Genomic DNA, 13584 nt, shown 5'->3' with positions numbered 1-13584 from the left:
TATACTTCTTATTAGTTATTGTGTAGGTACAATAATTTAGCCATTATTTAAAGTATAGAAGAGGTTGGAAGTGGCTTATAGGAAAGCTCATGAACAATTTTATATGAGTCTTTCATACACATGATTTAGAAGAATAATGCGAAATTTTGGAGAACCGATTGTTCGAGTGAGATACGTGACAACACTATTCAACAAATCGTTATTATTCAAAAATTCATGTTAAGGAAACACAAGTCATTTCTTCAATAATTTAATGTGCTTGATAATTTTTTTAGAGGGAAATTGCTAGCATACAAAAACATTTTACTGCAACAGAAATATATCAAGACCGAATTAGTTTGACGTAATTTTAATGAAGCAAATAACTTATAAATGCTATCAAGATTTTAAAAACTCCTCTAATCCAAAAAATATTCATTTTGTTTCTTTTTCTTCAGACTGAGTTTGTCAGGTATCAGGCACCCCTGCTAAACAGCATTTTGTGTCAAAAGAAGTAACTCTTTAGTGTTAAGAATACCTAAAATAGCCAAACAAGAGAGGGCAAGGACATCACACTCATATATAATATGGGGGGCTGTTTCCATGTTCTCTCTTTATAATTTTGATTTTGTCTAGAGAGGCAGTTATGCTTTTAATAGCTTTCTGTCCTTCTCTAGATGTTCCTTGAGTAACTAGAGCAGTGGTGGCGAACCTTTTTTGGAGCCGCGCTCTCCAAACCATTTTTTTTTTGGCCGCTCCGCGTGCCCCTAACCTTTTTTTTTTTTTTTTTTTTTTTTTTGAGGCTCCGTGTGCCGCAAACCTCTTTGATAAAATCCCCATCGGAGAGCGGTTTACCCTGCTTTGCCAGGCACAGAGAAATTTAAAATCTGTCCGTTGTTAGATGGTTTATTTTAGAAAGATAATTGCAAAGACCACCTTTCTGGTAATTATAATTCCCCAATTTTCCTTCAATAAACACCTTCCGCTCAGCTTCATCAAATTCGGCAACAATCTTGTGGTTGGTGTTAAAGTGTCGTTTGACATTAGATGTACGACACACAAACCTTTCCCGCACAGAATGCATAATGCTTTCCTATTGTGCTCAATAACTCCAAATGATACTGTCGAAGTCTCTCGAAATGATCATCCATTATCAATTTTTAATTTTGTCTTTTTTGCTGGAGTCATTTGTGAGGGTTCAAGACCTGGAGTATAGAAAATCTATTTAACAAATGAAAGTATTAAACTCAGCGGCAGTTTGCAATAAATTTGAATTCCTTTAGCAACATTAGCTGTTTCAACTTTGGCATATTCTTTGCCATGTAACAAGTAATATGATTGGGTCAAACAATTGAAACATTATAAATTGGGTCAATAAATATGTATATCATTTCCATGGCGATATATGAAAATCTTATATCTAGGCTTAGGCCCTATGCCAGTGGCATTATGCGATAAGTAAGTAAGTGAAACGTTATGTTATGTAGAAGTGAGGGTGTCACGTAATATTTACCCTAAGTAAGCAGGTATTAGCCCCAAACACTGACTAGAAAACTAACAACTTTCTGGCATCATTCCTCGAGTCGTGATGGAAATTGTGACTCCAGTGAGCACTATAAGTACTGCCACCGGCGGCGGCATCAACGGTACTCCTACCTTTCAGCGTTAAATTAGCTCAATTAAAAGGGATTAAATTACATGATATACATAGTTGTGCAGGTGCATCTTTTGAAGATGTTATCTATTGTAGTGGGTACAAGCAACATGTTTCAAGACATTATATATTGCATTAAAAACAGGCGGGATGTTCCCACGTTACAAATCATTTTTGTAAACATGATCTGTTTACTATCAGAATTAATTAAGAACTATAAAATTGTTTACAAAGCTTACATTTAAGTACTGTTGTAAAGTTGTGCTGAAACTTTAACAGCTCAATTTTGACGATTCATTATGTGCTGTAATGTGTGTTTTTGTGTTAATTGATTTTCAGAAATTACATTATTGTCTAGCAGTACATTGTTATTTGCATGTAAAAATAGATCATGACACTATAAATTGAGGTGGCTAGAAGCAACTTATTTCTAGTATATAGATCATGCCTACAATCATGACTTGTTTACATAATTTTTTTTTTTTTTACAAACAGCAGTCAAAAATAGAAAAGAATATAAAATAATAAAAAAGACATAAATAAATAAGTCTGAAAACAAAAGAAAAAAAATAGCTTCATCCCCATACTTATGCGTACTATGTACTTTTAGATTATATCTGCATACATTTGCTGATACATTACCAACTTATTTTTGTCAGTTCATTGTATGCAATTACGTGTGTTTTCACAATAATTAGTTTACATGAATTACATACTGTTACGAATTTGGTATTTAAAAAGCTAAATGTTAGTTCAATTATAAATTAAATGGTTTTATTTCTCGCGCAGTGCAGCGCGTGACGAATATTAAAAGAAAGCTAAGCCGGAAAATTGAAAATACAAGAGCGCGTGCATTAAATAAATAAATATCTCTTTTTGATTTCGAGAAAGTACTGGAAAATTCTAGCGCGTGATTTTAAAATCTTATAAAAGGAGGAAAACATCTCAGTTTGTAGTAGTTGTAGTAGTTGCTTAGTTTGTTGTTGTTTAGAAAACTGCCGTTGTTGATTATAGCGAATTCGCGGATTAGCGTTCTTTAGCTGTTTTGAATTACGTTCTATTGTACATTTAAGTAGTTAAAAGATAACTACTGTGAGATATTGTGATACTGCATGATAATTTGAGAAAATGTAAGCATTTCTGTTGTGATAATAAATTTTTGTTCATTTTTCATCGGATTTGTGCATTCATTTCATAACGAACCCGTACGCACGCAACAATACTATGATATATTACATTGTTGATACTTTAGCAACTGAATGCTGGTTATTTATTACATGTGTTCACTTATCAGGTAATGTGACCTTATGTTACATAGAAATGTAGGGGTGAACGTTCAAGAACAAACCAAAACACTTATTTAAATTACATAGTATCATTTTATTGTGATTATTGATTAAAGAAGTAATATTTTAGCTGCGTGCCGGCTGATGAGGCTCTGCGTGCCGACTGTGGCACGAGTGCCATAGGTTCGCCATCACTGAACTAGAGTAAAGGTCATTTCTAACTCACTCGATGATGGATTCATTTCAGCTTCTTCGATTGATTTCCTCTGGGTTTCCATGTTTTGAGAAGAAAGGTTTTTGACTGCAAAAGCAGAATTTCTAGTTATATTGTCATTCTCAGCCATATATAAACTAGAAAAGAAAGTGAAGGAAAAAAAAGGTCCACCCAGTATTGCCTGTTGCTGGGTAAGGGAAAATATGCCGCAATATTTATAGGAAGAAACAATATGTTAACAAATATAAAAGAAAATGCAAACAAAATTTGAAACACTAGAGTATCTCTCGATGCATAAAGATACCTTACCCTAAATTTCTAAAACATTTGCTTGTATATCTTCCTCCTGGTCTCTTTCTAAACGCCTTTATTAGAAGCATTAGTCATTACTTTTATTTTTCGGAGAAGATTTGTCTGTTTCGTGTTCCCGAGAAATATTACTTTTCTGTAAACAAGTCCACGCGTTTATGAAACTTCCTGATTAAACTCAAGAGTATATAGAATTGCACTTGAATGAATATGTATTTTAAGATGAGTTTCCATTCTTTTAGTATAAATACTTAAAATGGAAATGGACTGGAGATACCAATTTACAGCTGAATAAACAATCATTTATCATTCATAATTCTAAGGTATTTATAAGAGATAATTACATATTCAAAACAATTTTAGAATTATATAGAGAAAAGAGTCGATTATAAAGGTTAATATTTCTTTGAATAGCAACACAAAGTTTAAACATTGCAAATACGTGGCTCTTAATGAAGACATCAACGGTGAAATTGAACAAATGATGGAGGAAAATGTGAAATATCGCTATTAACAGCCACAGAAATGGTGTTTTCAGATGCTGCTTGTTGAGTGTCATGATAGATGATAGCAACAAGATACCTATTTTGCAACATAATACGAAAGCTCACCTTTTAAAATATGTAAATATAACTTAAGAATTATTTTTAAATAATTATCAAGAAACACTGGTATCAGCGTCTGGAGTACGTGCTATGATAACAGAGCAAGACGTAGGAACAATCTCTAGCGTCCGAACTGCTTCATAAGGAGGAGGTGGATCATCATAGGATGGATATGGATAGCTATTGCTCTCCAAATTGTCTAATAATCTTCTAGTTGATCCGAAACAATCTCTAATTCCAGTTGGAGAATCTTGTGGAGTGTTGGCATTTCCATTTGAAGCCTCATTTTCTAGAACTGATCCATTCCTTGCTTCGCAACCGGAGCGCCTGCAACGAGACATTCTCCGCATATGCGTTGTAATTTTAGATCCTCTGAGGTAAGCAGAAGTAAAAAGTAGAACAAGAGAACATATGATAGTGACAACTATAACTGCAAGGGATTCTGCAACTGACGTTGATTCTAAAATGTAAAAAAAATATTAATCAGAATCGAGAAATTTTAACACTGCAACAAACATAATTTAGAAGTTTATTAAATAATATAACACTTCATTATTCTGTGAGTAAACATTGCTCTTATTAGATAATTTTGTCTGTAATGTATAGACTGGTTTCGATGCATTCAATTAGATTACTAAAATGGTCTAGAAGATTCAATTAGCTCCCGAGTGGATACGAGTGCTGAACGATGACATTTTTCAGATTTGGATTTTTCGAACGGAATGGCTGCAAAATGATTTGGAGGTTTTTCTATGTGCTCCGTGATTAAGTCTGCACTGAAGTTATAGTATCATACTAATAATGAAGCGTTTATGAAATCGTAACTAATCACTTTCCCACAATTCTGATAGTTTTAAAGTATTATTTTTACTTAGCAGATTTATTATTTTTATCTTTAAAAATGTGTAATTTAGAAGTATACGGCTTCTTAAAATAGCAGAATAATAAGGAACAGTTTCTGAAATCATCGAAAGAGCCAAAGCACACTTTTATGAATTTATCTAATAAATTAATGTTATTTATAACTTTCGTAAGAAAAGTTACAATTTGAACTTTGTATTCAAGGTGCAATGCAGTGCTTCCAAGAAACTGAAACATTAAACAATAGGGAAAATCTTCTGTGATATTGCCCAGTTTGAATTAATGTCACTTTGAGGTTGTCATTTTGAGGATAAGAAAAAATATGCTTAATTATTTAAGATACAGTTGTTCACTTTTTCCACTGAATAACTTTTACATGAGGCTTGCAACATATAGTACCAGCAAGCAAGTGGCAAATATTATTGCTTTGCCAGGACACGAAATTGGAGTAATTAAAATAAAAACACCTAATTTCGGGATTTATTTTTTCCCCTCTCTTCACAAAGAAAAGGCAGCAAATATCATTTTACAGTGTATGCCAAGTGTGTTTTAAACCTTTTATGTCATATATATATTTCACAATATCAGACAACAAGTCTACTAATACATTTAGCAAAATTAGCAAATTACATGTAATTACAATGTCCTATAACCTTTACTATTAATAATTAGCCAGGATACTAACAGGTACAATAACTATCATGAAAGAACGTTTATGATCAAATCACTAGAATAATTTACAAAATCAAGGTGAATTCACTTCTGAAATGGATTTAATAAAATATCTATAAGCATTTAAAAAAACTGGACCTTGAATTTTGTATTAGAATATTCCAATTAAAAATTCTCAAAATAAAAATGTTGTATTAATTCAATTTTATAAAATTATAATTGCTGTAATTATGTTTTAAAATTTCAGTACTAAAATTTTTTATGACTAAATTACGATTTATAGGAAGAGGCATTAGAAACTTACACGTAGAAACATAATATACTATATTTTAACTATTAAAACATATGGTTTCGTACAGCAGATATGTTTAAATTTGTTGGTTGTGCATTAGCACTGAAGGCGTAATGAGTACGTTTCCTCAAGCACAGAATTAAAGAATCATAAGTCAAAAGATTAACTAAGAAATCTTTATTTTAATAAAATAGGATAATTCTGCTTAACTTAAGCATAACAATAAAGTAATAATCTTCACAGACATTAAAATTGAAGTATTCAAAAGAATAACTTACATAGTATCATCATCAGTCCTAAATCACCAGGCTTACCTATACGAGGCAATAAGAAAAATAAACAGGAATATACTTTGCCATAGTACCTGAACGAGAAGAAATTACTATTGGATTAGACCTTTGGCCAGGTACAAGTAGCTAGGGTGAAAATTAAATATACTGCATTGCACACGAGCTTTACTTTCTCTCGCCAATATATACCTTGGCGCACGTTCGTTTCGTAAGCCTTTCGAGTTTCATTATGCAAAATACCTAAATTTATGCTAACAAAATTACTAATTTAAATAGCGAATAAAAATTTCATTTACATTACTTAACTTTTTTTTATACCTGAAAATATTGCACATTTACTGCTACTATACTTTGGAATACTTTCAACATAATAAGGGTAATCTAAATAATAATATGGAATGATATCATCATATATCCTGCTAGAATTGGCTTGAGATACTGTTATTAACCTTTGATCCAAGTTTGTATATTTTAATTCAATAAAAAGCAATAATGCATTTGGAATTTTTATTTGTCCATACATATTAGCAGATGGATAATTTCGATTGAAGTTTTTTGTTGTTGCATTAGAAAAGCATTTTCTTTTAGCCAAACATATGTGCTATGAGCTTTTCTATGTTCGCCCATTTTATCAATGTAAATAATGATGTCAACCCATATAAAAAACTGAGAAATGGGGAGAAGGAATCGCTTAGAGTTTCTTACATTCATTCTGAAACAGAAATTATTAAAATCCAGTATAAATACAAAAGACGCAATTTTTTTTTCTTTTATTGATAAACTATAATTTGAAAATCATTAATCCATTTAAGAAGTTACTCCCATAGCCCAGTAAGCTTTCAGGTAATTCGTCTTCAGATGCTGAAAGCATTTCTTCAAAATTATCACCTGATCTGCCCAATGCATCTGGCTATTCGCAGCCAAATATTTTATGGTAGGCAAAATGTGAAAAAGGTTATTTGGCAAATCGGCAAGGGGTTTTAGGATACGGTCAAATATTTAAAGTAAGTCTACAAACTGCGACGAAAGAAACTACTGCAGCAACATCCAAGTCAAGAAATTCTGCAAAGATAACAATAAAGACAAGGTTGCAGACGAGATGTTTTTTTACATCAAGAGCATTTTTATTCTTGAATTTAAGAGTTGGATCAGTAAGTGCAGTTATTCAAAACTGCTACTGCTTTTGACTGCCTAATTCCCAGCTGAAATTGAAACTATTGTCCTTCCCCATTCAACATATTCATTTCAGTTCCCACCATCAAACTTTTATTTGTTCTCAAATTTTGGAAGTCTACATAAGGGTCGTCAGTTTTTCTGTTTAAACGAGCTGAAAAGCAAACCCTGGGATGAAGGGATTTCAAAGAATGGGTTCTAAAAGAGCTTTGTAAGGATCACCAAATGCTGGGAGAAATGTTTTTGCGAAGAGGTTTTTACTCTGAAATGATTTTGCTTTAGCACAAGATTTATAGATTCATTTCTTGAACTTTTGATCCCACTTTGCATTTCTGGAAGGGAACAAGCATTAATAAAAAAAGAGCCGATTCTTTTTCAGGTAAGCAAATTAAAAGGCCGTTGTAATCAGGCTTGTGTTTTTCAAATGCGCCTTTGCTGATAATATCTAGTACTGACGAGGCATGGTCAATCCATCTTTATCGATATTTGTAGAATCTTGAACCACGTTTTTAAAGATTTTAACTTTATCTAATAATAAATATCTTGTAAGATTTGCCGTTTTGAAATGCTCAAACTAAAAATCCATCTAGCGCAGTCTGGCCTTTGTCTTACTCGCTTAAATACGATTACTCATCCGAGGTGCAAGAATATAAATAATAGAAATTTAGCTAGTTTAAATATAATTAACAGAATTCAGCAGGTTTTATTAAATACTCATCATCATCGTTTATTTATACCTAATTTAAATTGCATAAACATTGAAGGTCAGTATTTCTTGGCTGTTTAATGCATGACTTCAGACAGAATTCAGATTTTCTTTAAATCCTAGAAAGGATGAACTACTCTTCTAATTAAATGAAGATCGTTTTGAAAACTAAGTTTGAATGTTTCCGTCTGGCCTAAACAATGAGCTTATAAAGTCTTTAATTTTATTTCGGAGCAGGAAACAGGAATAATCGCCGATGCCTTCTTCGGAATTCGAACTCTGTCAGCGGGATATGCTTCCAATTATACCACAATACAATATTTAATAATATAATATACAATTATTCCAATTAAGGCAAGCAGTAAGGAAAGATAAAATTTCTTATTAGCTCTGTAGAACTGTGGTAAAAGGAAGCATACACTTTTGCTTCAAATATCTCAGAACTCGATTTTGACCCATTAGTGTCACAGAGGTCATATCATAATCTTATTCAGGAGTCATTAATTTATTTTGAAGCAGGAGATGTGAAAAATGTGCACTGCCCTCGCCAGGACGCATATTTCACAAATGCACATATGTATAGCCACTGAGGGATTGGCTTCTAGGATGGCTCAATGGGTTTCCAATAATATTTCTATCATGTCAAATGACCATTGGCGAGCTTTAAGCAAGATGGTTGAAAACATTTTGCCACGCAATTTCCTATACAAAAAAATTAAAGCAATTTCTTCAGAAAAATTTCATTGCGAAGTTAGATCAAATATAAGCAATTGCTAAGATTTCACACTACCTGGCTGAAAAAATTTGAAAGAAATACAAGCTCATTTCGGATATCCCGCAAAACTTAGACTGATCAAACTCGGTTTCTGTTTTCAAAGAACTACATTTGTGAGTATTCTTCATATCGTAATGTAAAGGTATGTGCATAAATTTACAAGTTCTATAACACTTATGTAACATTTCGTATTTAAGGGTAATGAATTGCGAAATGGTGATTGTAAAAATTTCTTTCAGTTACTGCATTTACTTCAGATGAAAAAACATATATTTCTATATATTTGGAATAAAAAGCGTCTTACAGTTTTTAAATCCAATTGCAGAAATTTATTGAGAGTAATTTAAAAACTTTCATTAAAATTATGAAATTGCATATTATTATTATTATACATCTGCATGAAGAAATAGCATTTAATCCAGATTCATTTAATTATTCAGACATAAATATACTGCTTAAAATATTATGAATGCTGTTGTTTTGCAGAGAGAAAAACTATGCAACAAAAAGAAGAAAAATTTTATTTTTAGAAATTAAAAATATTACTACTATTTAAGCAGAATTATAGCTGTACCAAAAGGTACGAACAATGTGTAAAAATAGAATTTTATTTTAATTAGAATTACTCATAGTTCATCAGAATTAGTTTGATGTTGTGAATACTATGTCAAGTTGAAAAGAACTTGAAATACATATCCACAGATCAAAATATGGTTTCTCAGTTTCTTTTAGGAATTTCATTCGTGCTGCTGCAGTTGCTTACTGCTATTTAAAACTTTATTTCCATAAGTAAATTTCTTCTGTATTAATTTCTATTAAATTATTTTAATTCAATATTAAACTACCTTTTAAAACACTACACATTATATATCTCTCTATATATATGTGTGTGTAAGCGTCTTAAAAATTATGCTAGACTGAAAAGTACAGTCTAACTGACTTTCAGATTACTAAGGTAAAACATTGCGATACTACTGTCATATTAAATTTGCCATGAATATTTATTTGGATATCTATACATTTAGTGTGTTAAATTTCACATTTAATAACTGTTAAGTTTTAAATGTATTGTCTGCACAAGAAATACTTTTTAAACAGAATGAATTTATCTTATTCACAAAGAATATATTTAATTTATTTATATATAACTTTTAATGTTACAACAGATATAATCAGATGATACACAATATATATTTAGACTTTCAAAATATATAGTGTGTATAAAAATGTGTGTGTGTTGCGTGTTATTTACTTTCAAAATCAAAAGAATGCAAGTATACTTGATTCATTGTAACACTTCCAGTCCTTCTCAGCTTAATAAATAAAAAAATATAGACTTGAACTCTCTTAATCCATAGATGCTAGTAAATGCATAATATTCGAAGCTAATTGTATCTTGAGTCATTTTCTCTAGCGAGAGCGATAATACGCCGCAGACATCAGTCCGAATATCAGTACGTGATAAAAATTGCGAAAGTGAAATGCCAGTAATTAAATAAACTCATAAAGCGAAAGCACTGCGAGAATTTCTACTATTACGCCAAGCATTTATAACTCTGAAACAAATGCAAATTAAAACGTAAACAACACACACTCATAAGCCCAGTATTAAAGAATCACTGTCACAAGAGCAATAGAAGCTCATTGGTCCATTTTCGAAACACCTCCCTTAGTGGCTACGCTGATGTGCACTAGCGAATTAGGCCACCGAGACTCGAAACCTTAACCTCTCGAATACGAGTCGAGTATACTTCCAATTATACCACGAAGGCGTGGGGAAAGGAGGGAGAAAATGCCTAATATTCTCCCCCTTTTAAAGGGCGACTGGAGATTAGGAAACCCAATCGACAATCCCTGGTGGTGACAATAATCGTCCACCACCTTTTAGTTCGGGCGCCACTGCAGGAACATGAGTTACTTCTATGCTCGATAAGTGAAAAGTGGGAATCGCTGGGAATCGAACCCTGGACCTCTCGATTAAGCGTCGAGTGTGCTTCCAGTTACACCACAAAGGCAAGCGGAAAAGAAGGAGAAAATATCTTATAATTCTAATAATCATTATTTCGAGAGAATATCATTGTCCCTCCCAATTGATGTTAAATCGGAATAATTACCGTTTCACAGACCTTTAATCAATGATTTTCTTTTATATTAGAATTGCCAGTAGGGTTTCTAGACAAGAAAGCTCTATATCTTAAAAGACAAGATAAATTAATTAAGTTCGCAAATTGTTATATTCTTTAGAAAGGATATGCTTTTCCCAATGGAGTTTCTAATTAAAGACATTGGCTTTAGTTACAAAAGAGAAAACAATGAGAATTACTTTACCAAGAAACGAACCCAAAGCGAATGGTGAATGCTTTCTGCTGATTATTATTTATTTCTACAGCAAAAGTCTTTTAAGTTTCCTATTGCAGAAAAGATTTTTAATATGGAAATAGTTTAGGAAGATTATAAGGAAAACGGTATCTGTAACCATCATCCTTTTTTCCGAGTTTATAGCAACTGAAGCCTGAAAGATCTGGACAAAGACCATTTATGGGATCCACAGATCCATCAGATTTGTCACAACATTGTGTTTTGAAGTAATATTATTATAGCAAGATTTAAGAGAATGTTGACAGAACTGTAAAGCTATCAGAGCAGTCATACTGTTTTATAAATGCATTAACTCGATTACGATTCAGTCTCTTTAGCAAAAATCGTGAAAACTGCAAGATTTGTTTATTATTTATTTCTTTACACAATAACTTAGCTAGAACCTTTTAAAAATTGTTAGAAAAATAGAATGTTAGTTTATATCATTTAATGCTAGACTTGCAACATCACTTGCCCTTAAAATGCACAGCATGAGTACCTATTCATGATTAGAAACATCATTAGAAGCATAAACTATCTTACTTTGAATATATTCTAAACTTCATTATTATTCATTAAATTATTCAATATAAATTAATGAATAATTCGTTAAATTATCGAGTTCCTGAGATTATTACAAAGGAAAACTTACCGCAATGAGAAGTTTTTTTATCAACTTCATCACTTAGATCACCGCAGTTGTTGTGTCCATCACAAAGTAGTCCTTTCCAAATACAATATTTATTTAAACAACGAGCTTCTTCTTTAAAACACCAACCGTTCCCTAAAAAAAGATTGTAATAAAATTATTATCATATAACAGTAACAGCATTAAAAGAGTATAATAAAAGCTTTGTCTATTTAGTTATTAATAAATATTCCCAGAACTTGCTCCATATTCAGTAAAGTTCATATGTTATTCCAGAGTTTGCCATGCAAGTCCTTAAAATCCACAACCTGCAGTACCCAACTAAACAGTTTTCCAGAAAAATTAATACATGCGAAGTACATAAACTCTGAATTCCATACATACGGACAATCTTATATTTTTCGGATCTTATTGTAAAAAAATTAATAATAATTCAAAAAAGTTAAGTTATCATTGTAGACACCGCCTGCTACACATTATATTTTAAATTGATATGTTCCACTTTTGTGCCCTTAGAAATATCAGTCCAGATTTCAAAATATCATGTCTCTCACTCGAAAACTTCATTCTGCACATGCTTTTCATTAGCATTTAGTGCATTTCTGCCAGTTAATTTATAGACTAGTTTAAGAGAAAATATTGAGTTCATAATACGCTGTCTAATTTTCTTTCCCTATAGATTTGTTAGTTTCTTTTTTTTTTTTTAATTCTTTTTCTACGCTAGATTCTTTGAAATTCCTAAAACATATCTGTGCTGAAAACTGGCTTATGGCTTTAAGAGATTACACGGTAAAAAAAAAGTTCGCTCTTTACAGGCAAAAGTTTTGTAAAGTTACAGAAATCAAAAAGTTACACAAGAATTTCCTGTAATGGTAACAGGTTGAAAGCAAACTGTAGCGGTAACAGCTGATTTGCTTGTAGCATTACAGATAATGTTTCAGTAGCCGCGCGGAAGAATCACGTGACTGACTGGAAATTAGCCAATCAGGAGAAAAGTGTTTGAAAGCTAGTTGCAGAAAAAAACATGGCTGAATGCATATTGGTTGTATAGCGCAGGTAAGTAAGAAAATGTTTACAATTACTACTTGAAATATTTTTTGTTTATTTTATGCAGATTATTCTCATGCACTTTGCACTGTTATATGTAGTGAGTAAGCATTTAAACGTTTAAGCTTTGCGATTAATTAATATCAGTGTTCGTAATGTCTAATGAGTTGAAAGAGTGCAAAATATTTATTCCAAATGCAGATCTAATAGTAGTATTTTGTCATTGTGCATCCGATAAATTACGCCTTAAATTGCCCGTATTATTATTTAAAACTAATTATTCCAAAATTTAATCACTGTTTGTGGTATTTAATTGAAATGGTAATGTGGTTGTTGAAAACAAAACTAATCATGTTAGCGTTCTTTTCCAATCGTCTGACCAAAGAACGTTTGACATCTTTTTCCCGGCAGGCCTTGCGAGAAACGTTTATATAAACATTTAGAATTCTGAATGTAATGTATATATTTTTTGCTTACTAGGTTTAGTTTATTCTTTTTCTAGGATTACCTAATTAGTTATACCTAGTTTATAATTCAGTCTAATATGTTTATGTACGAGTGTGTTATGAAGTAAAATTACAAAAACTTGAACAACGCGGTCGAGAATCTCGTTTATTCCTTTAGTGTAATAATATTTTTTTCAGTGGTATTAATTTACGAAAATATTATAATTTCAAAATAAAGTAATTATATTGATTAAAAATATGCCGTATC

The 13584-nt window shown here is 31.6% G+C and overlaps 1 protein-coding gene across 1 annotated transcript in view; it reads right to left on the bottom strand.

Annotated features, from left to right (window-relative positions):
• Positions 1–237: 237 nt before the first annotated feature.
• Positions 238–13584, bottom strand: part of LOC118181942 (uncharacterized) — a 40100-nt gene continuing 26753 nt past the window's right edge. Inside the window, exons 4-5 of the mRNA XM_035351185.2 lie at positions 11827–11958; positions 238–4507 (exon numbers count right to left, since the gene is read on the bottom strand). Of these exons, the coding sequence (XP_035207076.1) occupies positions 4101–4507; positions 11827–11958 (539 nt within the window). The 3' untranslated portion in view covers positions 238–4100. The remainder of the gene's footprint in view (positions 4508–11826; positions 11959–13584) is intronic.

Source organism: Stegodyphus dumicola, chromosome X1 (genome assembly GCF_044657685.1).
Source record: "Stegodyphus dumicola isolate Sdum_Otavi_A_Nest chromosome X1, ASM4465768v1".
NCBI classification, from domain to species: Eukaryota; Metazoa; Arthropoda; class Arachnida; order Araneae; family Eresidae; genus Stegodyphus; species Stegodyphus dumicola.
Note: the sequence above shows the minus strand (reverse complement) of the source record. Positions and strands in the feature narration are given on the sequence as shown.